The sequence below is a fragment of the Pseudophryne corroboree genome, chromosome 3 (assembly GCF_028390025.1).
Source record: "Pseudophryne corroboree isolate aPseCor3 chromosome 3, aPseCor3.hap2, whole genome shotgun sequence".
Classification (NCBI taxonomy): Eukaryota; Metazoa; Chordata; class Amphibia; order Anura; family Myobatrachidae; genus Pseudophryne; species Pseudophryne corroboree.
In genome coordinates, this window is record NC_086446.1 from 311,543,791 (window position 1) to 311,570,109 (window position 26,319).

At 44.5% G+C, this 26,319-nt stretch overlaps 1 protein-coding gene across 1 annotated transcript in view; it reads right to left on the bottom strand.

The window, feature by feature from the left end:
- LOC135055403 (inactive phospholipase C-like protein 2) overlaps positions 1-26,319 on the bottom strand; it is a 296,430-nt gene that overhangs the window by 113,545 nt on the left and 156,566 nt on the right. The window contains exon 4 of the mRNA XM_063959425.1: positions 17,077-17,152. Within this exon, the coding sequence (XP_063815495.1) occupies positions 17,077-17,152 (76 nt within the window). The remainder of the gene's footprint in view (positions 1-17,076; positions 17,153-26,319) is intronic.

The following is a 26,319-nucleotide window of genomic DNA, read 5'->3' on the forward strand; positions in this document are numbered from 1 at the left end:
GACTATTCAAGGCATTATTATTATTATTTATTTATTTATTACCAGTTATTTATATAGCGCACACACATTCCGCAGCGCTTTACAGAGAATATTTGGCCATTCAAATCAGTCCCTGCCCCAGTGGAGCTTACAATCTATATTCTTACCACATGTACATGCACACACATTCACGTTAGGGTTAATTTGTTGCTGAGATCCAATTAACCTACCAGTATATTTTTGGATTGTGGGAGGAAACCGGAGTACCCGGAGGAAACCCACGCAAGTACGGGGAGAATATACAAACTCCACACAGTTAGGGCCATGGTGGGAATCAAACCCATGACCTCAGTGCTGTGAGGCAGTAATGCTAACCATTACACCATCCGTACTGCCAGGCATGCCAGGATGATCCCCATAGCTTTGGCCAGGATAGACTTTGCAGGTCTTTCTGATATAGGGGGTCATTCCGAGTTGATTGCTAGCTGCCATTGTTCGCAGCGCAGCGATCAGGCTAAAAATCTGCATTTCTGCGCATGCGTATGCACCGCAATGCGCACGTGTGACGTACGGGTACAAAGTCCTTTGTGGTTTTGCACAGGTTCTAGCGACGTTTTCATTCGCCCTGGCGGCTGCAAGAAGATTGACAGGAATGGGGCATTTCTGGGTGTCAACTGACCATTTTCAGGGAGTGCTTAGAAAAACGCAGGCGTGCCAGGGAAAACACAGGCGTGGCTGGGCGAACGCTGGGCGGGAGTGTGACGTCAAATGCCAACCCTCCAACGTTAGAATCAACGCACACGAAGAGTAAATCCAGGGCTGGTCTTGTTTTCACAAAATGTTTTTGCAGGTGCTCTGCTGCACAGGCGTTCGCACTTCTGCAAAGTGAAAATATACTCCCCAATGGGTGGCGACAATGCGTTTGCATGGCTGCTAAAAACTGCTAGCGAGCGATCAACTCAGAATGATCACCATAGCCTGTTATAAATTGGTGCTGATGACTACTTTTGCAGGACTCACCCCACTATTGCTAATTACTTATTTTCAAGGGAGGTGCATTTTTTCATTATTTAATTTATTTTAAATCATCATCCCGTATCATTACACCAGCGCAAAAGATAACTTATATGGCGAATAAACCTAAACAGTATTGGCAAAACATATATATATATTAATTCCTAAAAACCATTAAACCCTTAAATAAAAATAAAATATTCACATATTAAACATCACCTTCATAAAAACGAGATTTATGGTAAGAACTTACCGTTGTTAAATCTCTTTCTGCGAGGTACACTGGGTTTCACAAGGCGCCCACCCTGACGCACTTGGCTTCTTTGGGTTGGTATGCATCACAAGGATTAACATCAGGGTGTAGATCTTGATCCGAGGCACCAACAGGCTCAAAGATTTGACCTTCTTCCCAAGATGCATAGCACCGCCTCCTATATCACCCCGCCTCCTTGCACAGGAGCTCAGTTTTGTTAACCAGCCCAATGCAGTAGCTGGTAAAAGGGATGACAATCGTTAGTAGCCACATATTCCACACACTCACCACAGGAGAGGGTGTCAGCGGCTAATGCCATACCAACCCAAAGAAGCCAAGTGCGTCAGGGTGGGCGCCTTGTGGAGCCCAGTGTACCTCGTAGAAAGAGATTTAACAACGATAAGTTCTTACCATAAATCTCGTTTTCTGCTGCGGGGTACACTGGGCTCCACAAGGATTAACATCGGGGATGTCCTAAAGCAGTTCCTTATGGGAGGGGACGCACTGTAGCGGGCACAAGAACCCGGCGTCCAAAGGAAGCATCCTGGGAGGTGGAAGTATCGAAGGCATAGAACCTTATGAACATGTTCACTGAGGACCACGTAGCCGCCTTGCACAATTGTTCAAGGGTCGCACCACGGCGGCCCGCCCAAGTAGGTCCAACAGACCGAGTAGAATGGGCCTTAATAGTAGCAGGAGCTGGGCGACCAGCCTGTACATAAGCATGTGCAATCACCATTCTAATCCATCTGGTCAAGGTCTGCTTGTGAGCAGGCCAGCCACGTTTGTGAAAACCAAACAGTACAAAGAGAGAATCAGACTTCCTGATGGAGGCAGTTCTCTTCACGTAGATACGGAGAGCCCATACCACATCCAAAGACCGTTCTTTGGAAGACAAATCAGGAGAGGCAAAGGCCGGAACCACAATCTCCTGATTAAGGTGGAAAGAAGACACCACCTTAGGTAAATACCCGGGACGTGTTCTAAGAACCGCCCATTCACGGTGAAAAATCAGATATGGTAACCTACAAGACAAGGCACCCAAATCCGACACCCGTCTAGGAGAGGCAATAGCCAGCAGAAACAATACCTTAAGAGAAAGCCACTTAAGGTCTGCAGATTCAAGAGGCTCAAACGGAGACCCTTGCAACGCCTCCTGAACCACTGGCAAATCCCAAGGAGCCACCGGCGGGACATAAGGAGGTTGAATCCGTAACACACCCTGAGTGAACGTATGTACATCAGGTAAGGTCGCAATTGTTGTAGAAAGGCCAAAAGTTTGGCCGTACTAAACTTGTAAGCGTCATGATTGTTAGATGCGCACCAAACAACGTAAGAATTCCAGACCCTATGATAAATCCGAGCAGAAGCCGGTTTCCGGGCCTTCAACATGGTTTGAATGACTGCCTCAGAAAATCCCTTGGCACTTAAGACGGAAGCTTCAAGAGCCACGCCGTCAGAGCCAATCGGGCTAAATCCTGATATACACAGGGGCCCTGAACGAGGAGATCTGGGTGCTGTGGAAGTAGAAGGGGACGCTCTATTGAGAGACCCTGAAGGTCTGAGAACCAATGCCGCCTGGGCCACGCTGGAGCGATCAGAAGTAGGATACCGCCTTCTTGCTTGAACTTCCTTATTACTCTGGGCAGGTGTGACACCGGAGGGAACACGTATGGCAGCCGAAAGTTCCATGGAATTGCCAGTGCATCCACGAACGCTGCTTGAGGATCCCTTGTCCTTGCTCCGAAGACCGGAACCTTGTGATTGTGTCGAGATGCCATCCGGTCCACATCTGAAAGGCCCCACTTGTCCACGAGGAGTTGAAATACTTCTGGATCAAGGCTCCACTCTCCGGCGTGTACGTCCTGACGACTGAGAAAGTCTGCTTCCCAGTTTAGGACCCCCAGAATGAACACTGCCGATATGGCTGGCAGATGGCGTTCCGCCCACTGAAGAATCCGTGATACTTCCTTCATTGCCATGTGGCTTCGAGTGCCGCCTTGACGATTGATGTACGCAACCGTTGTGGCGTGGTCTGACTTTACTTGAACAGGTCTGTTCTCTATTAAATGCTGGCCCAAGTTCAAAGAGTTGAACACCGCCCACAATTCCAGAATGTTTATCGGGAGGAGAGACTCCTCCTTGGTCCACCGACCCTGAAGGGAGTGTTGCTCCAACACCACGCCCCAACCCCTCAGACTTGCGTCCGTCAGAAGGACCCAGTTGGAGATCCAGAAGGGACGACAGACCTCCGGAGACAATGAGTTGAACATTTGAGATCCGGTGAGGCAGGCCATCCCACTTGGCAATAATTAGCCTCTGGAGAGGGCGGGAATGGAATTGAGCGTACTCCACCATGTCGAAAGCCGACACCACGAGACCTAGCACTTGCATTGCCGAATGTATCAACACTTGCGGACGAAATAGGAAGCATTGAATCCTGTCCTGAAGCTTTCTCCTGAGACAAGAACAACCGCTAGTTGTGAGTGTCCAACAACGCCCCAAGGTGCACCATGCTCTGAGCAGGGACCAGAGAGGATTTCTTCCAGTTGATGAGCCACCCGTGGGCTTGCAGAAACTGGATAGTCAGATCCAGAAGGCGTAGGAGAATCTCTGGGGAATTTGCCAGGATCAACAAGTCGCCTAAGTACGGTAGGATCCTGACCCCTTGACGGCGGAGTACAGTTGTCATTACCGCCATGACCTTGGTGAAGACTCGCGGAGCCATGGTCAAACCAAAAGGTAACGCCCGAAATTGGTAATGGAGGTTGCCAACCGCAAACCTCAGGTACTGCTGATGCGACACTGAAATGGGAATATGCAGGTAAGCATCCTGTATGTCCAGTGAGACCATATAGTCCCCAGGCTCCAAGGCCAGAACAATAGAGCGAAGAGTTTCCATACGAAACTTGGAGACCTTCACAAATTTGTTCAAGGACTTGAGGTTGAGAATGGGCCGGGAAGACCCATTCAGTTTCGGGACTAGGAACAGCGGTGAATAGTACCCCTTGCCTCTCTGAGCCAGAGGCACCTGTATTACCACTCCTGTGTCCAGGAGGGACTGTACCACCAAATGAAGAGTCTTTGCCTTCACCTGATCCGAAGGGACGTCTGTCAGGCAAAATCGATGAGGGGGACTATTCTTGAAGGATACGGCATAACCTCGAGTGACGACTTCCCGTACCCAGGCATCGGAAGTGGTCTTCAACCATTCCTGGGTAAACCCTAGAAGGCGGCCCCCCACTCTGGGATCCCCCAGAAGGAGGCACGCCCCGTCATGCAGCAGGCTTGTCAGTTTTGGAAGCAGGCTGACGGGCAGCACAGGCCCGTTTGGGTTTGGGCTTATTGGGTTTGGAAGTGCGAACCTGTTTTGGGTACACCTGACCTTTTGCTTTTCCTGAAGGACGAAAGGAGTGGAAGGAAGTACTCTTAGCCTTCGGCACCGAAGGAGCAGTACTAGGAAGACATGCTGTTTTAGCAGATGCTAAGTCAGCCACTATCTTGTTGAGGTCTTCGCTGAAAAGAATGTCTCCTTTGAAGGGGAGTATCTCCAGGGTATTCTTAGAGTCCATGTCCACAGACCAGGACCGTAACCAGAGAATTCGGCGAGCCAAAATGGACGTAGTAGAATACCGGCATCAGAAGCCGCCTCTTTAATGTAATGGGACGCTGTAACAATATACGACAGGCATTGTCTAGCATGATCAGAAGCATTGGAAGGCAACTCCGCCTCCAGCTCCTGAGCCCATGGTTTCACAGCTTCTGCAGCCCATATCGCTGCAATAGTGGGCCTATGCACCGCACCGTTTAGGGTGTAGATTTCCTTCAAACAACCCTCCACACGCTTGTCCGTCGGCTCTCTCAAGGATGTGACGGTAGTTACAGGCAGAGCTGAGGATACTACCAGCCGCGCCACTTGCGAATACACTGGCGGGGGTGTTTCCCAATTTTTACTAAGCTCCGCAGCGAGGGTGTAGCGAGCCAACATTTTCTTGTGAGGCGTGAACTTCTTTCCTGGATTTTCCCAGGACTCCTGACGTATGTGTGAGGTAAAACTTGTTTAACCACCTTCTGACGTTTAAACCTGTCCGGTTTCTTAGGGGCAGTGTCATCAACCTGAAGAATGAGCCTGATAGCCTCTAACAAGTCAGGAACATCCACCTGCGAAACAACTTCCCCATCAGAAGCATCAGGATCAGAATCTGTGGGGTCCGTATAAACGCCATCCTCATCAGACGAGGTGTCTGGGACGTTGGTGGATTGTGAGGAAGTAATTCCCCGCTTAGAGGATCCCTTGGTCTTAGGCGGGCGAGGGTTAGACTTTTGAGCAGTCAGTGATTGGTTCAATTGCTGTAACTGATTGGACAGTTGATCTGCCCATGGCGGGTTAACCGCGGGGACCATAAGCGGTTGTACCGGCACAGAAGGTCCCATAGGGGGAGTTAGTCTAGTTACCAGCGTATTCAATAGCATGGAGAAGGTAGCCCAAGGTGGGTCATTTTGCACCCCATTGCTACAGTCCCACTGGGGGGTAAGGAACACCCAGAAACTGAACCCTCATCTGCTATGCTATCCTCAAATGTGTCTTCAGCGTCAACACCACGCAATGTGGGATCAGCCCCAGCTCCCTTGCCCTTTGTAGCTAACATAATCAAAAGCTCAATACAAGGCAACACGGTACAATATTAGCAGCACAATATCTGACAAGAACCCCCTGTGCAGTGTATCAGCACAAACAGGGAATTCAAGAGGTATATGGTGACTAAATATCACAGAGAAAAATACACACTAGTATATCCTGAGAACTGCCTATATTATGATAAACCTGACACACTTAGCCCCCTCAGGTTGTAGAATATAGGGATAGCAATCTGAGTGAAATACACGAAATGGAGGTCACACAGCAGCTATATGCACACACACAGAGTCACAGTTTGTACAATGCAGAAATTATGACATGCAATAAAACTGCACTGGACTAGCAATACAGAGTAGTACTATGTATAGTTATACACTTAATATATATATAGCAATGCACAGTAAAGACTGGATGTATATCACAGGGTACTTGTACTAAATAACCCTGACTAAATGCACTTTTTCTTAACTAACACTGTCAGCAGACATGTAGAATACTTAAGTGTCCTGTAAAATGCACTGGGCTGACAGGCAGGCGGCTTTACAGAGGAGGATTTGCCCAAACAGTCCCAGGATCAGCTCTGCTTGCTATAACGGCGCCCAAACGCTGACAGGGAGTGAGGGAGAGAGAGAGATATGCAGCTCCAGGGCGGGAACATTTACTCTAAATGGCGCCCTGTGTCTGGGGGAGGGGCTACAGGTCAAAGCCTTATCCCCCTGCTGGACTTCACCACCGGGTACTGGGGGCTTAATAAAACGGTTTTATGAGAGAAAACCGACCTGTGCCCATGCCCTGGTGGTCTAGTGGGGTCCCTGTACTACCACAGTGTCCACGCCAGCGATTTACATCGGGTCCCGTCGAGGGGACCCCTTACCTCCTCTCTGACTGCGGCCATGCGATCCGGGAGAGCAGCGGTTGTGTGTGTGACTAACTTGGAAGAAAACCGGAGCCTCCACTGTAGGTACCCGGCAACCAGGGCGTGGGAGTGTACAGCGCCGCTGGGGGAGGTGATGGAGCTGCGGCAGGAGATGTCTGACTGACATCTAACACAGTCAATGTCTCTGCTTCAGCCCTTGAAGTCTTCAATATTCTTTAAAAGCTTCTCTCAGGGCTGCTGGAGCAGCCCCCCTGTTATGTGCCTGCTTACTGCATGGCACCAACTAAAAAACTGAGCTCCTGTGCACGGAGGTAGGGTGATATAGGGTGATATATATATATATATATATATAGGGTGATATATGCATCTTGGGAAGAAAGTCAAAGCTTTGAGCCTGTCGGTGCCTCGGATCAAGATCCTACTCTACACCCCAATGTTAATCCTTGTGGAGCCTAGTCTACCCCGCAGCAGAAATATTGGTATTGAAAGAAGTACAGGGGCTAATCTTGCATGTAACCTTCAGTATTAAACATTGTAACTTGAGTAAAGATACCAAAGGCCTGCATACAAACTTTGGCTGGGTGCACACTCGCTGACATATCTTTCGTACAGCCTATGAATGATGGGGGTAATTCCAAGTTGATCGCAGCAGGATTTTTTATAGCAATTGGGCAAAACCATGTGCACTGCAGGGGGGGGGGGGGGGAGATATAACATTTGCAGAGAGAGTTAGATTTGGGTGGGTTATTTTATTTCTGTGCAGGGTAAATACTGGCTGCTTTATTTTTACACTGCAAATTAGATTGCAGATTGAACACACCCCACCCAAATCTAACTCTCTCTGCACATGTTATATCTGCCTCCCCTGCAGTGCACATGGTTTTGCCCAATTGCTAACAAAAATCCTGCTGCGATCAACTTGGAATTACCCCCGATGTTATCAACTGGACCTGATATATCCAAGAACCACATCGTTCACAGATATATCACGTCGGCCGTGCAGCACGAAAGATGCAGATATAGCGTGCAAATATATTGTTACATCTGCGGCAGGTGTGTATAGGCATCCAACTGACCGAGCAATACTGTATATTGTACGCGCGCATATTCAAATGGGATCTGCTGGCCAGATGTATCAGCCAGATGATTGGTAAGTGTGTATACACAAGATCACTTGTACATAAATCTTATCAACCATTAGACCAGCCTTAGAATCTTGCAAATGACCGCTGCATGCAGATTTTCCTGAAAAACTAGTGCATGTCACATAAGATGAATAGCCAAAATACCTATAACTACAGCAAGAGCCGCATAATTAGGAACAGAACAGTACTATAAATCAGTTCTATGAACAGCAACAACTTTACTTTCTCCAGTTAGTAGCTAACTACATTCATCAGCAAAATCTCCATCATCAAGACCTTATGAAGTACAGTGACAGTACTTTTTACCAGCACTGGTTACTTGGTGGTGTTAAATGTACAAAATCTTAGTATGTATAATTATACATATCTCACTTAACGGTCATTAACAGGCAAATATCACTGCTCCTAGTATATAGCTTTCAATATTTCTTCAGATATGTGCACAGTATAGCAGTTCTACTTCTAATTACCCTGATATATGCTTTGTCTCTTGACTGAAACTTTTTCAAAGAGAAAGTAGCTTGTTCTAACATGGTTTATATTCAAAGAGGCTTAAACTTCTAAGGGCCTTGTTAATTAGCTGTATAGGTCTCTTACCAAGCACACCATGCATAATATCACTTAGTGCCAATGCACTTTATTAAGCAAGTTTAAACTCTCTAATATACCCAATTCAATTATTTTTGATACTTATTAATAACTATGCAAAAGAGACTTACATTATTATTCTAATCAGCTAATTCATGTTGTCTTATTCATACGCGCTCATATTTATGCTAGCCACACATCAGGACTACCCGCATCCGATCATGTGCCTTACAAAAAAAAAGTACAGGGACATGCCACTCAAAATCGTATGATGCATCGTATGTGCATAAACATGGTACAATGGGCCTAATTCAGACCTGATCGTAGCAGCAAATTTGTTAGCAGTTGGGCAAAACCATGTGCACTGCAGGTGGAGGGGAGGGGGGCAGATATAACATGTGCACAGAGAGTTAGATTTGTGTGTGTTCAAAACTGAAATCTAAATTGCAGTGAAAAAATAAAGCAGCCAGTATTTACCCTGCACAGAAACAATATAACCCACCCAAATCTAACTCTCTCTGCAAATGTTATATCTGCCACACCTGCAGTGCACATGGTTTTGCCCAACTGTTAACAAATTTGCTGCTACGATCAGGTCTGAATTAGGCCCAATATGTATACGATTACAACGGATATGGGCTGCACGTATGATCAGAGGATGCGACATTCGACCCACGGGGACGTACATCGCATCGTAATTGTATCAAAAACATGCACAATGTAAACACGATGCATCGAATTAGGAATCCAAATCATGTATTCGTATGTGATATCGACCTAGTGTATGGCCAGCATAGCATGTACAATATAAGGTATGCAGTCAGCATACCGATAGTCAGGATCCCGGCTGTCACAATACCAATGCTGGGATCCTAACAGGGCCACACCACCATAACGCCGCCAGTATACCGGCGAGGTAGGTGATTCCCCCTCTATAGGTGTCCAGGACACCCATAGAGGGAGAATATAACCTGTGGCGAGCACAGCATGGCGAGCACAGCGAGCCCGCAAGGGCCTTTGTTGCACTCGCCTCCCCCCCCTGCCGGCATTCCGCCGCTCGGGATGCCGATGTCGGGATCCTGACGTTCAGCATCCCAGCCGGCAGGATCTCATAACGATCCCCAATATAAGTACAACTGTGTTACTACCATTATATATCCAATAATTAATATGGACTGTAGCCATCCATTATCACAGATCAGGGAATCCCTTCTTATGAAATCCTATTAAAACCTTGCATAAACAGGTTAATTGATTACTAGGAATTTTTACTCCTGTTGTATATATATTCCTAGTTATAAATCAGATCTCTGTGCGATAGAAAAACAAAATCACTACTACTGGCAGATATTGGCAGGTAACCCAGAGACCTAGCTTTAGAGTAGTCTCTCTCAACATGAATGTACTGCACACTAAGGGGGTCATTCCGACCCGTTCGCACACAGAGGTTCTTCGCTGTGGTGCGAATGGGTCGGAACTGCGCACGCGCGTCGTTGGCTAGAACAAAGAAGAAAGTGATCGCTAGCGCGATCGCAAGAAGATTGACAGCGCAGAGGCGTTACGGGGCGTCTATTCACCGTTTTCCAGGCGTGGAGATCCGAACACAGGAGTGTCCAGGCGTTTGGAGGGCGGATGTCTGACGTCAATCCCGGGACCTTCGTTGCTGGATCCGTCGCACAAGGTAAGTAGGTCTGACCTTGGTCTTGTTTTGCAGAAAACCTTTTTAGCATAGCAGGGCTGCACAAGCGATCGCAGCCCTCCTATGCTAAAATACACTCCCCCATAGGCGGCGTCAAGTTGATCGCACGAGCAGCAAAAAGTTGCTACGTGTGATCAACTCGGAATGACCACCTAAGCTCATCCCACAAATTTCCATGCTGCTATTATACACATTTTAGTGGATGCTATATTACAAAACAATAGCAGCTGCTCCAACAGAGCATAATAGTTTGACTTGGAAGCAGAGTTGAGCAATTGAATTAACATACTGGGAATGCTATATTACAGGCAACTCATCACTGCAACCATCTCTATGCATTTCACCCATTCCTTAGCCCACATCCCAACAGCCCATAATTAATGAGTGTTAATTATATTGACACTTGTACTTATCCCAGTTAGTCCCAGAATGCCCTCTTTCACCTACTGAGCAGCTATAGTTAACTGCTGTACACAAGTTCTCTTCCATTAACACTTTAGATCCCTGTATTACAGTACTATTTCAGTGTAAACCTAAAACCATCAATTTTTATTAACATTTGTTTATATAGCATCAGCATATTCTGTCGCTATTCCCGTAGTGTCTCTTTTATATTTCCATTGAGACCCCTCTCACTATAGATAGATAGATAGATAGATAGATAGATAGATAGATAGATAGATAGATAGATAGATAGATAGATAGATAGATAGATAGATAGATAGACACAGTACCAGTCAAAAGTTTGGACACACCTTCTCATTCAATTGTTTTTATTTATTTTGATTATTTTCTACATTGTAGATTAATACTGAAGACATCAAAACTATGAAAGAACACATATGGAATTATGTTGTAAACAAAAAAGTGTTAAACAAATCAAAATATGTTTTATATTTTAGATTCCTCAAAGTAGCCCCCTTTTGCTTTGATGACAGTTTGCACTCTTGGCATTCTCTCAATCAGCTTCATGAGGTAGTCTCCTGGAATGGTTTTGAATTAACAGGTGTGCCTTGTCAAGAATCAATCTGTGGAATTACTTGCCTTCTTAATGTGTTTAAGACCATCAGTTGTGTTGTGCAGAGGTAGGGTTAGTACACAGTGGACACCCCTATTTGACTACTGTTGTAATCCATATTATGGCACGAACCACTCAACTCAGCAAAGAGAAGCGACACATACCCATACCTCCCAACATGACCCTCTCCAGGAGGGACACAATGCTCTGCTCCTGGACTTCTCTCTTAATGTATGATTGCAGACACCTGTTTTGATCAGGTTAATGGATAAGAAAGGTGTTTCACTACAGGTGATGGCAACCATAGATTATGGAGGAAGTCCGGGAGCAGAGCATTGTGTCCCTCCTGGAGAGGGTCATGTTGGGAGGTATGATATACCTCCCAACATGACCCTCTCCAGGAGGCACAGAATGCTCTGATTCTGGACTTTTCTCTTAATTTAGGATTGCCGTCACCTGTATTGAACAAGTTAGTGGATAAGAAAGGTGTTTCAGCACAGGTGATAGCAATCATCAATTAAGAGGGAAGTCCAGGAGCAGAGCAATCTGTCCCTCCTGGAGACGGTCATGTTGGGAGGTATGCGACAGTCTATCATTACTTTAAGACATGAAGGTCAGTCGATATTAAAAATTTCAAGAACTTTGAATGTATCCTCAAGTGCAGATGCACTTGGCAGGATATGGTATCATTACTTTTATAAAGGCTTGTTATCAATCTTGGAGAAGCTGGCTGTACACCTCCAGATCTCTAGATGGCCGCATGGGATTCAAAGTAAGACCACTTCAGCTGTGACTCACTAGTCACCCTACATCATAAGTGAATCTAAAGAGGACTGCATACCTATGAAACCTGGCTTGTGAGTATAAACAAAACCAGTAGGACTTGTGCCCATTTGGCCCTAATACAAAAAAGTGCACCTGATATTTACAAGTAACTGCCACATACCACACTGAATAAGTGGACTCATGCTTTGTCCTGTTTCTATTGAAGTAATGACCACCTATATATATTGAAATGCCTTTGCCATAGTGTTCCCTATATAAACAAGTGTATAAACATATATATTTACCTTTTTTCTGAAGTTATACAAATATTAATTATTACTATTATGGTGAAGTAAAGCCATATATTTCTTGTGGTTATAATGTGCTTATAATCTTTCAGTGTTAAATATCACACAGTTTTTAAAGATTGATGCATAAGGGTATATTCAATAAGAGTCGGATCCATTCCGACATGCAGTTGTCGTAATGGATCTGACAACCCCTATTCAATGGGCGGCCAAATCCGACTGTCGGATTTGGTCGTACACAGGTACCTGTCCTGCCGCTGCTGTCAGCGGCTGTGGATGCGCTGACAGCAGCGTCCAGGAGTGCAGATGGCGGCGGCCGGAGCTGGCTGCGGGGGTACATGTCTGGGTTGGTGGGTGGAGGTGCTGTAGGGAGAGAGGTCTCTCCCTGCAGCGCCTCCCCCCGCTGCCGCAGACATGCCCCCCCGCCGCCAGCTCCCCCCGCCGGCCGCTGATCTCTGCTCCCCCCGTGGCCTGCAGCACCGCTTGTCTCCACACCTCAATCCGACTTGTTTTCAAGTCGGATTTGGCCCCATTTCTGACAGAAACACGTGACTCGGCGGCTATTCCACCGATCCACGTGTTTTCCAACAAGTCGGGAATTCCCAACTTGTCGGAAAAAATCAGCCCCTATTGAATAGGTCGGAACCCCTTCCGACCTATTTCTGTCGGAACCTGCCGTATTTCCAACAAGACGGCAGCATCCGACAGTTATCAAATACAGCCCATAATGGATATTAATTATTTTATGCAGTAAAATGCATTTTTGTACTTTATCCAATTGTGTTTAGCGCTTCCTATATGTAGTGGGAGGAATCCACTCCATGCATATTTTTGTCCAAGTCAACTTCATGATATTCCTGTACAGCTGTAGTGTGCAATATGCATTATTATAAGCTGAGTATATACTGTGTATTACAGCTAAAAGACAGATTTTATGGCTCATGTTTCAAATTATGTAGTTAATTGGCAGATACAGACTGAACTGCAACACACAGATGAGTGTTTAGATAGAAGAGCAATGTCTCCTCTGCTAAGCTTTAAAATAAACAGCTCATTGCTAAAGTTAATTAAAACAAGGCTGTACAATATCTCTGTACAGGTGGAGTACATTTTTTTTTGGAATAGTGCCCATTTATCTAAGACAGTGCTGCAATCTCATAATGTAAATTTGGAGTGTACCAATAAGCAGGGTTGGCTGGTTTAAACCAAATTATTTTTGTTTTTTTACCTCCCAACTATCCCGATTGCAGAAGGACAGTCCCGCTATTTGGACACAGTCCCGTTGTCACACGCACAAGCCACAGGCTCCCATGGTGGGGGAAGGTTGTGGAAGCCTGTGATCCCTGCTACTCTGCAAAGCAGCGAGTGATCCCTGAATAGATGCCATGCATGTGTACAGGAAGGTGAGCCAGGGGGCTGTCCAGCTGCTCAGGGAGGCCCACCCCCACAATGTCAAAAACACCTGAGGCCATGCCCCTCCTACCCAAGGCAACACCCGCTTTTCTGGGTGCATGTGCTTACGGCATGTGAGGGTTCCGGTTTTTGACAAGCAAAGGTTGGGAGGTATGTGTGTGAATTCAGCAATGGAGCCATGACTTCTTAAAAAAATCCTATTATAAGAGAATCCACCTGATATTATTCCACATTCTTGTTGCTAATTATGTCTAGCATCAGCTAGGACTCCACAAACTCTTACCCTAACAATCCTATAGGAAAGGAGAAAACCACAACTAACATTCTCAATCTTAAAGGGTAAACAATTCCAACTCATTACAGAGGCAGTACATAGAGAAATACATTACCTCATGGTTTACTCTCCTTCATGTTTATTTCAATTCAAAACCTTCAGTCCTATAGAGATGTCTGAGCGTACTTTGTACATTTTAATATGTGTAGTCTATGTAAATATACAGTATTCAGATGTAATAAGAATAATAAACAGTAAAAATTGGTTTTATTGAAAGATGTAAAATAAATCATATCAAAGTCTAATAACTTTGGATCGTTAATGTTAGAAAGCATTAAAACAAGGTTGATCAAGGTTTCTAATACATAACAATGTTTCACAGTATTAATAAGCATTTTTTTAAACATTATCTCATAAAAAAAACTGGTTTTAAAAGAAACAACCAGTTTAAATAAAAATCTTTTTTTTTTTTTAACTGTTCTTTTTTCCCCCTCAACCCTGCCAATAAGTAAGGTTTACAAGAAAAGACTAATTCAACGGGGGGGATATTCAATTCTACCAGATCAGTACAGAAAATCATGGTCTGTCTATTACCAAACATAGTATAGTTCTACAGCACGCATGGTGAATGGGAGGGGGTTGATTGATAGACATTTAAGATAGACAGTCATTAGGTCGACACCATGGGAGGAATGTAATAGGGTGTGAGAATCAGAAAATTTGAGATTTTGGGAGATTTTTCCGGTGTCAATCAGTTACATGGCAAAACCAGGTTGATTTTGCCATGCAAATGATTGTCACTTTAAAAAAAAAAAAAAAACAGGAGAAATCTCCCAAAATCTCCCACTTTCTGATTCTCACACCCTGTTACATCCCCCCCTTCCCCCTCATATGGTCGACAGTCAAAAGGCAAACATGGTCAAAAAGTCGACAAATGTTTTTTAGGGTTTTTCTTGCTTTTACAACTTTTTTTCATTAACTATCCAGGTCACAAACTATTACCTTTAGTAACCTTGTGGCGAGCGAATCAAGCCACCGAGCCTGCAGCGTGGGGAGTGCAGCGACGCATTTCAACAATTTGGGGAAAAAAATGTTTAAAAACCAATTTTTTTTTTGTGGCAACCTTTTGACTGTCGGACTTTTGTCCCTATCAGACTTTTGACCCTATCAGGTTTTTGACTGTCAACCATATGGTGTCAACCTAATGATTGTCTATCTTTTAAATGTCTAACTTGTATACCACACGCATGGTGAATGATATCTAGGGGCATATTAAATTAGTTGCGGGGTTTACCCTGCAGCTAATCGTGCTGTGTAGGGAAAAGCTATTCAATAAATTAGCCTTTCCTCCGCATGGTAATTACTAGGTTAAAGTACCCTAACCCATTGATTCTGCATAAATTGCGGAATCAATGGGTTTCCCTGCGATTGGAATTGCAGAAGGATTTTTCCGTGCAGCTTCTGAGGCTACAAGGCAAAATCCTGCCTCTAGTAATTAGCGTGCAAGGTTCCTGCAACTAATGTAATCGGGCAGTGCTAACAATTAGCTGCGGGGTAAATCCCACGGCTAATTGAATAAGTCCCTTCGAGTAATTTCACATCCACCAGTGTTGGATAAGGGTTAATGGTATGTGTGGGCTGTTCCTACACAGCAACATATTCTAATACTGTATCCTCATATTTGAATACAGCCAAAAAATTGTTCAGATCAGATATCTCGTTGTCTTCAGTTATTTTCCTTATTATACAATTTTGAAGCCCAGTATTATTAGTTATATGTAAAAACATGACCATAGGAGACAACATTTTAAAATGATTGTTGAATCCCCCCCCACACACACACACACACACATATGTACACCAGTGTGATAAATCATTAAGAAATCTGTCTCTAGAAATGCATTTCACATGATATTTTAATATTTTAATGAAATGGTTTCTCCTGTAGACTCACTAGCTAGCCCCTGTCAGTGCAATGGGTTATCCCTAATTTACCTTGAAACACAATATATCAAAAAGGATTAGATTTCCTTCTCAATTCTGCTGCATTAAATTCACATTTTTTGAATATTTCAGGAGCGCAGAGAATTCCACGTATAATTTGATATACGAGTGCATTGCAATACATGCCAATGGCAACCCTTTCTGCACCACGATATTTAAAAGCAGGCTTTCAGCCATATTATTATTATTACCAGTTATTTATATAGCGCACACATATTCCGCAGCGCTGTACAGAGAATATTTGCCCATTCACATCAGTCCCTGCCCCAGTGGAGCTTACAATCTATTCCCTACCACATGTACACACAGACACATTCACACTAGGGTTCATTTTTTTTTTTGTTGAGAGCCAATTAACCTACCAGTATATTTTTGGATTGTGGGAGGAAACCAGAGTACCCAGAGGAAACCCACGCAAGTACAGGGAGAATATACAAACTCTGCACAGTTAGGGTCATGGTGGGATTTAACCCATGACCTCAGTGCTGTGGGGCAGTAATGCTAACCATTACACCATCCGTATGCCCATTGGCATTTCTTCCTTGAGGTGAATGTGCAGCTTACAGTAGGTTAGTCTGTACTTTTTTGGCCAGATCTCAGGTAACCCTTTACCCAACTCAGAGGCAAACAGCAACCCCTCCCTCCACACACCTGATGCAAGAGTAGGTGTTGGTGGTGTGTCGTTAAATGGTGCTATCAGTAACATACTTCCTACAGCATTAGTGTAAAGAAAGCAAGGGTTAGATGGAGGTTCTAGGGATGAAAAATAATTAAACTCTACTGCGCTGGGGTGACGGCAGTGTGTGTGTCACGCAAGCCATAAACTGCCTCACTGACAGCCATGTAATCAGAAAAGTAATTAGGTTGAATAAAAAGTCAAATCATCTCCAAAGCACCCTGTACCTCAGCAACCACCGAGTATATGAAATACATAACGTTAAGACAATCCCAGTGTGCTACAGCACATAGTTTTGCAATTACTGCTCCCAATATACTGTAGAAGCTTCTATGCTTTGGCAAAGCACTCCAATAATAATAATAATAATAATAATAATAATAAAAACAGTTGCACATTCCAAAAAAATCCAAACACGTCTTACCTGCTTTTTGCACTTGAATTATTTTGCTGTAAATAGCATCTGAAGTCTCTATCAATGTTCGACTGGCCTGTATAAACTGAAAGGAACAGAAGATCATATCAGACATGGGTTTGTTTAACACAATTTTAGATGAGCTCGATGAACTGTATGCATGACAGACAAAAGTGTCATATGCTCTGTAGTGTTTATTTAGATGTATTCCTAAAACATGACAGCAGTTACCAGCACTAGAGTTGTGTGCAGCCTTATAGGACAATAGCAAATATATATAGTTTATGTTTGGGAACAGTAAAAGTATGGAGAAATAGAAATGAATGAATATGTAGATGGAACTCACACGACCGCTGTATAACATATGATCAAGGTGCCAGTGGAAGTGGTACAAAGCAGTGAACAGGAAACGCCGGAATACAGAAGCCTCAGTAGCACAAACCTGAAGAGAAATGTATAATTTCCTCTATTGAAACTGTTTTACTAAACAGCTGTTGTACAATCTTGGTGCTGTGATGCACAGTCACAACCTGCTCCGTTCTCAGCACATACTGATTGCTTCAGCTAGCCCACTGGTTTAGAGGCAACAGAAGGTCAGCCTTTTTAATGCAAGTCTAGTATGTATTATTACAGGAATAGATAGAAAGTCCATACAGAGTGTTCTATTTATATCTTTATATTCATATACATTGTGTACTCAAACCTGAGTATTTACGATATACTGTATGAATGAGTGACCCTCTCAAGTTAGTACAGTGTTCTGTTCTGTGGGTGACGTCTTTTGTTTGTAACTCGCTGACTCATAGTAATTGTTGCCGCTAGACTCGCCTCCATTGATTTACTGTGAATGCAGAATAGCTTTCATACAGATTTTCAAACATTCACAGAGAAAAAGTTTTTTTTTTACTGATTGATAAGGATGAAATAACTCGATTATTTTTCATAATGCAGAGTGACAACAAGAGGCATCTGTATTCTGTAACATCAGAGCGCAGTGCATACTGTATGACAGAAGATGACATGTTTTGCTAAACAAATATATAGCAGGAGATATGAAATACAAGTCTGCAAGGAGCTATCTGAATACCCTAGCTTATAGGGTCACATCCATAGCATAAAATATTTAAAAGCATATTCAAAGTGCAACGAATAATCGTATACCATTGTCAAATCACTCCAATCAAGTAATAAAAAAAATACATACTATGGCTGGGGTGTAATGGGAGCCGATAATGCAGCCCGGAAAATTGTTGCATCACATCGTACATTACAGATGTGCGTCTATTTCCCGAAACGCTGCCAATGTAATGGCGTGCGTTTATTTCCTGGCTTCTGCATATCAGATCCGAGTTGTCGCAGTATTTAGACTAGAAAACGTCCAATAGTTTCGACCAACCGGAATGTGTCTTTCAGTATAGGATGACCACAGTCACCCATTGGCCCCCAAAAGTCCCATGATTAAAGCATGACACATTCTAAATAAACGCTAGTTCTCCAGGACGCACAAGCAGCTTATGCTGATTTGAATGATATGTGCATGGCTGTATTCTGTGTGTAATTGCGACTGTATCAGCATACCAAATTAGGTTAGTGTTTGGCTGGAATACACTGTAGCATAACATTTTGTATGCAGATACAGTTGCACAGAATATAGGCATGCCGCATATAATTTTAAACAGAAGGAGCTGCGTGTGCATCCTATTCACAGCGCTTTGTTTTAGAAGCAAAATGGTGTGAATAGGACGCAAAATACAAAAACCTAAAGCGAAAAGTAACAAAAATTAGATATGGTCATCCAGTTAGAAAAAATAAGCAGTATCGGGTCAGGCACGAAATATTACTGGAAAAGCATATTAACGCTATTGGATTCATAGATCCATTTAGCATCCTTCCTTAATAGGAACAATCCTTGGTAATACCACCACCACCTTTGAAGCGGGTATACTCAGTCTATGTAGCGTAGTGCTGAGACCGGAAGACCAAATTCAATACAATGCTTCGCTACTGCTTGTGTCTGTCATATTATGCTAAGCGGACAATGAACAATGTTTTGTCACTCACATATACAACTGAGAATGTAAATAACATGATCAAATTACATTTTAGTATGAATTTAATGTGAATTTTCCTCCAACTGTGTGGGTGTTGAATGTACTCAACAACCATCAATGTAGTGCAACTGTTGCACGAAACACAAGGAATATAGGGGGTCATTCCGAGTTGATCGTAGCTGTGCTAAATTTAGCACAGCTACGATCAGGCACTCAGACATGCGGGGGGACGCCCAGCACAAAGCTAGTCCGCCCCGCATACCAGTGCCGGCTCCCCCGCAGAAATGCAAAAGCATCGCGCTTTTGCATCTCAGGAGTTATTCCCGCCCAGCGCAGCTCCTGCGGCTGGCCGGGAGAACCTCTTCGCTGCCCCGTGTCGTTGCGGCTGCGTGTGATGTCACGCCGCTGCGGCCCGCCTCCCCAACGGTCCCTAAACGGCGGCTTGACGCCGCCGTCCAGCCCCCTCCCGCCCAGCGACCGCCCCTGCCTCAGAGGCAATCGCTAGGCAACGACGGCCTTCGGACGTCTGGCATGCACCGGCGCTCTGCGGCGCTGGCGCATGTGCAGTTCCGACCCTATCGCTGCGCTGCGATAAACTGCAGCGAGCAATCGGGTCGTAATGACCCCCATAGTACGTTTATCAGTCAGCCATATATTGACTGTCATTCAGGGGTCTTGTAATTAGGTCTCACCATAGTATTGTCCCCTTGTGATGCTTAATAACGGTTTCAATTACTCCTGAAATATTTTCAGATGGAAAAAACAGGCTTTTACCGTGTTTTTTGCCCGATGGTCATTATTGAGCAATTCAATTGTAGACTGTGGTTTTTTAATGTTTTTTTTTTTTTAAAAGTACCCGTTTTCATCCGAAAACACATATCTGGGATCAAATTCTGGACCCATGTGATCGCTAAAGGGGGTCATTTATCGTAGCTTTTTTTCTCCTACTACAGGCAGGTGAAAAAAATCCACGATAAGTGCCGGCTTACGGGGCTAATTGGATAGCTCCCAGGGGATCAATTAGCTGTGGTAAATTACCATGGCTAATTCAATACCACCGTAATTTTTTATACCGCAAAAATAAGTCTTGTTTGAACATGGCATCTATCAATAACAGTTTTGTTTAGTCCTTCTGTTAAAGATGTATCTCAACTTCTCTAAAAAGACCTTCTATCAGAGTCATATTTAAGTTTTGTACATAGCCCACAAAAACTCTTATTAAAGCACTTAATCTACACTTCCCCTTGCCTTCTCTGCTCCTCTTTTGAGTATTGTCTTGCCTGCTCTCCTCCTCTTGAACTCTTCTGCCCTATATAAAAAAAAACCTGTTGGTATTCAAATGTGCCATGGCAACTAGAGATGAGCGGGTTCGGTTCCTCGGAATCCGAACCCGCCCGAACTTCAGTTTTTTTTACACGGGTCCGAGCGACTCGGATCTTCCCGCCTTGCTCGGTTAACCCGAGCGCGCCCGAACGTCATCATCACGCTGTCGGATTCTCGCGAGGCTCGGATTCTATCGCGAGACTCGGATTCTATATAAGGAGCCGCGCGTCGCCGCCATTTTTCACACGTGCATTGAGATTCATAGGGAGAGGACGTGGCTGGCGTCCTCTCCGTTTATAGAGATTCGAGAAGAGAGTGAGACAGAGAGAGACACAGTAGTAATTTGGGGAGCATTATGAGGAGTACTACTACTACTAGTACTTGCTGAAGTGATAGAGAGAGATAGTGTGACTGTATTATCTGACTTGTGGGGGAGACACTGACAGTGGGGAGCAGTTAGAGTCTGAGAGCAGGACTCAGGAGTACATATAACGTACAGTGCACACTTTTGCTGCCAGAGTGCCAGCCACACTGCCATTGTTTGTGACCACACTGACCACCAGCATAATATATATTGTGATTGTCTGCTTAGGACTCAGGAGTACTACTTGCAAGTTGCTAATAGTGTGACCAGTGACCTGACCACCAGTTTAATAATCACCACCAGTTTATGAGTTTAATATATATTATATATATATATATATATATATATATAATTGTATATAATATATATATAATATTGTATACCACCTAGCACCTACCCGTGTTTTTTTTTTTCTTTCTTCTTTATACATACTACTATAGTAGCTTACTGTAGCAGTCTGCGGTGCTGCTGAGCTGACAGTGTCCAGCAGGTCCGTCATCAGTCATTACATAATAAATATATAACATATACCTGTCCGGCTGCAGTACTAGTGATATTATATATACATATATATTGATTTCATCTCATTATCATCCAGTCTATATTATCAGCAGACACAGTACGTTAGTCCACGGCTGTAGCTACCTCTGTGTCGGCACTCGGCAGTCCATCCATAATTGTATACCACCTACCCGTGTTTTTTTTTTTTTCTTTCTTCTTTATACATACTACTATAGTAGCTTACTGTAGCAGTCTGCGGTGCTGCTGAGCTGACAGTGTCCAGCAGGTCCGTCATCAGTCATTACATAATAAATATATAATATATACCTGTCCGGCTGCAGTACTAGTGATATTATATATACATATATATTGAGTTCATCTCATTATCATCCAGTCTATATTATCAGCAGACACAGTACGTTAGTCCACGGCTGTAGCTACCTCTGTGTCGGCACTCGGCAGTCCATCCATAATTGTATACCACCTACCCGTGGTTGTTTTTTTTTTCTTTCTTCTTTATACATACTACTATAGTAGCTTACTGTAGCAGTCTGCGGTGCTGCTGAGCTGACAGTGTCCAGCAGGTCCGTCATCAGTCATTACATAATAAATATATAATATATACCTGTCCGGCTGCAGTACTAGTGATATTATATATACATATATATTGATTTCATCTCATTATCATCCAGTCTATATTATCAGCAGACACAGTACGTTAGTCCACGGCTGTAGCTACCTCTGTGTCGGCACTCGGCAGTCCATCCATAATTGTATACCACCTACCCGTGGTTGTTTTTTTTTTCTTTCTTCTTTATACATACTACTATAGTAGCTTACTGTAGCAGTCTGCGGTGCTGCTGAGCTGACAGTGTCCAGCAGGTCCGTCATCAGTCATTACATAATAAATATATAATATATACCTGTCCGGCTCCAGTACTAGTGATATTATATATACATATATATTGATTTCATCTCATTATCATCCAGTCTATATTATCAGCAGACACAGTACGTTAGTCCACGGCTGTAGCTACCTCTGTGTCGGCACTCGGCAGTCCATCCATAATTGTATACCACCTACCCGTGGTTGTTTTTTTTTTCTTTCTTCTTTATACATACTACTATAGTAGCTTACTGTAGCAGTCTGCGGTGCTGCTGAGCTGACAGTGTCCAGCAGGTCCGTCATCAGTCATTACATAATAAATATATAATATATACCTGTCCGGCTGCAGTACTAGTGATATTATATATACATATATATTGATTTCATCTCATTATTATCCAGTCTATATTATCAGCAGACACAGTACGTTAGTCCACGGCTGTAGCTACCTCTGTGTCGGCACTCGGCAGTCCATCCATAATTGTATACCACCTACCCGTGGTTGTTTTTTTTTTCTTTCTTCTTTATACATACTACTATAGTAGCTTACTGTAGCAGTCTGCGGTGCTGCTGAGCTGACAGTGTCCAGCAGGTCCGTCATCAGTCATTACATAATAAATATATAATATATACCTGTCCGGCTGCAGTACTAGTGATATTATATATACATATATATTGATTTCATCTCATTATCATCCAGTCTATATTAGCAGCAGACACAGTACGGTAGTCCACGGCTGTAGCTACCTCTGTGTCGGCACTCGGCAGTCCATCCATAAGTATACTAGTATCCATCCATCTCCATTGTTTACCTGAGGTGCCTTTTAGTTGTGCCTATTAAAATATGGAGAACAAAAATGTTGAGGTTCCAAAATTAGGGAAAGATCAAGATCCACTTCCACCTCGTGCTGAAGCTGCTGCCACTAGTCATGGCCGAGACGATGAAATGCCAGCAACGTCGTCTGCCAAGGCCGATGCCCAATGTCATAGTACAGAGCATGTAAAATCCAAAACACCAAATATCAGTAAAAAAAGGACTCCAAAACCTAAAATAAAATTGTCGGAGGAGAAGCGTAAACTTGCCAATATGCCATTTACCACACGGAGTGGCAAGGAACGGCTGAGGCCCTGGCCTATGTTCATGGCTAGTGGTTCAGCTTCACATGAGGATGGAAGCACTCAGCCTCTCGCTAGAAAAATGAAAAGACTCAAGCTGGCAAAAGCACCGCAAAGAACTGTGCGTTCTTCGAAATCCCAAATCCACAAGGAGAGTCCAATTGTGTCGGTTGCGATGCCTGACCTTCCCAACACTGGACGTGAAGAGCATGCGCCTTCCACCATTTGCACGCCCCCTGCAAGTGCTGGAAGGAGCACCCGCAGTCCAGTTCCTGATAGTCAGATTGAAGATGTCAGTGTTGAAGTACACCAGGATGAGGAGGATATGGGTGTTGCTGGCGCTGGGGAGGAAATTGACAAGGAGGATTCTGATGGTGAGGTGGTTTGTTTAAGTCAGGCACCCGGGGAGACACCTGTTGTCCGTGGGAGGAATATGGCCATTGACATGCCTGGTGAAAATACCAAAAAAATCAGCTCTTCGGTGTGGAAGTATTTCAACAGAAATGCGGACAACAGGTGTCAAGCCGTGTGTTGCCTTTGTCAAGCTGTAATAAGTAGGGGTAAGGACGTTAACCACCTCGGAACATCCTCCCTTATACGTCACCTGCAGCGCATTCATAATAAGTCAGTGACAAGTTCAAAAACTTTGGGTGACAGCGGAAGCAGTCCACTGACCAGTAAATCCCTTCCTCTTGTAACCAAGCTCACGCAAACCACCCCATCAACTCCCTCAGTGTCAATTTCCTCCTTACCCAGGAATGCCAATAGTCCTGCAGGCCATGTCACTGGCAATTTTGACGAGTCCTCTCCTGCCTGGGATTCCTCCGATGCATCCTTGAGTGTAATGCCTACTGCTGCTGGCGCTGCTGTTGTTGCTGCTGGGAGTCGATCGTCATCCCAGAGGGGAAGTCGTAAGCCCACTTGTACTACTTCCAGTAAGCAATTGACTGTCCGACAGTCCTTTGCGAGGAAGATGAAATATCACAGCAGTCATCCTGCTGCAAAGCGATAACTGAGGCCTTGACAACTATGTTGGTGTTAGACGTGCGTCCGGTATCCGCCGTTAGTTCACAGGGAACTAGACAATTTATTGAGGCAGTGTGCCCCCGTTACAAAATACCATCTAGGTTCCACTTCTCTAGGCAGGCGATACCGAGAATGTACACGGACGTCAGAAAAAGACTCACCAGTGTCCTAAAAAATGCAGTTGTACCCAATGTCCACTTAACCACGGACATGTGGACAAGTGGAGCAGGGCAGGGTCAGGACTATATGACTGTGACAGCCCACTGGGTAGATGTATGGACTCCCGCCGCAAGAACAGCAGCGGCGGCACCAGTAGCAGCATCTCGCAAACGCCAACTCTTTCCTAGGCAGGCTACGTTTTGTATCACCGCTTTCCAGAATACGCACACAGCTGAAAACCTCTTACGGCAACTGAGGAAGATCATCGCGGAATGGCTTACCCCAATTGGACTCTCCTGTGGATTTGTGGCATCGGACAACGCCAGCAATATTGTGTGTGCATTAAATATGGGCAAATTCCAGCACGTCCCATGTTTTGCACATACCTTGAATTTGGTGGTGCAGAATTTTTTAAAAAACGACAGGGGTGTGCAAGAGATGCTGTTGGTGGCCAGAAGAATTGCGGGACACTTTCGGCGTACAGGCACCACGTACAGAAGACTGGAGCACCACCAAAAACAACTGAACCTGCCCTGCCATCATCTGAAGCAAGAAGTGGTAACGAGGTGGAATTCAACCCTCTATATGCTTCAGAGGTTGGAGGAGCAGCAAAAGGCCATTCAAGCCTATACAATTCAGCACGATATAGGAGGTGGAATGCACCTGTCTCAAGCGCAGTGGAGAATGATTTCAACATTGTGCAAGGTTCTGATGCCCTTTGAACTTGCCACACGTGAAGTCAGTTCAGACACTGCCAGCCTGAGTCAGGTCATTCCCCTCATCAGGCTTTTGCAGAAGAAGCTGGAGACATTGAAGGAGGAGCTAACACAGAGCGATTCCGCTAGGCATGTGGGACTTGTGGATGGAGCCCTTAATTCGCTTAACAAGGATTCACGGGTGGTCAATCTGTTGAAATCAGAGCACTACATTTTGGCCACCATGCTCGATCCTAGATTTAAAGCCTACCTTGGATCTCTCTTTCCGGCAGACACAAGTCTGCTGGGGTTCAAAGACCTGCTGGTGAGAAAATTGTCAAGTCAAGCGGAACGCGACCTGTCAACATCTCCTCCTTCACATTCTCCCGCAACTGGGGGTGCGAGGAAAAGGCTCAGAATTCCGAGCCCACCCGCTGGCGGTGATGCAGGGCAGTCTGGAGCGACTGCTGATGCTGACATCTGGTCCGGACTGAAGGACCTGACAACGATTACGGACATGTCGTCTACTGTCACTGCATATGATTCTCTCACCATTGAAAGAATGGTGGAGGATTATATGAGTGACCGCATCCAAGTAGGCACGTCACACAGTCCGTACTTATACTGGCAGGAAAAAGAGGCAATTTGGAGGCCCTTGCACAAACTGGCTTTATTCTACCTAAGTTGCCCTCCCACAAGTGTGTACTCCGAAAGAGTGTTTAGTGCCGCCGCTCACCTTGTCAGCAATCGGCGTACGAGGTTACATCCAGAAAATGTGGAGAAGATGATGTTCATTAAAATTAATTATAATCAATTCCTCCGTGGAGACATTGACCAGCAGCAATTGCCTCCACAAAGTACACAGGGAGCTGAGATGGTGGATTCCAGTGGCGACGAATTGATAATCTGTGAGGAGGGGGATGTACACGGTGATATATCGGAGGATGATGATGAGGTGGACATCTTGCCTCTGTAGAGCCAGTTTGTGCAAGGAGAGATTAATTGCTTCTTTTTAGGTGGGGGTCCAAACCAACCCGTCATTTCAGTCACAGTCGTGTGGCAGACCCTGTCACTGAAATGATGGGTTGGTTAAAGTGTGCATGTCCTGTTTATACAACATAAGGGTGGGTG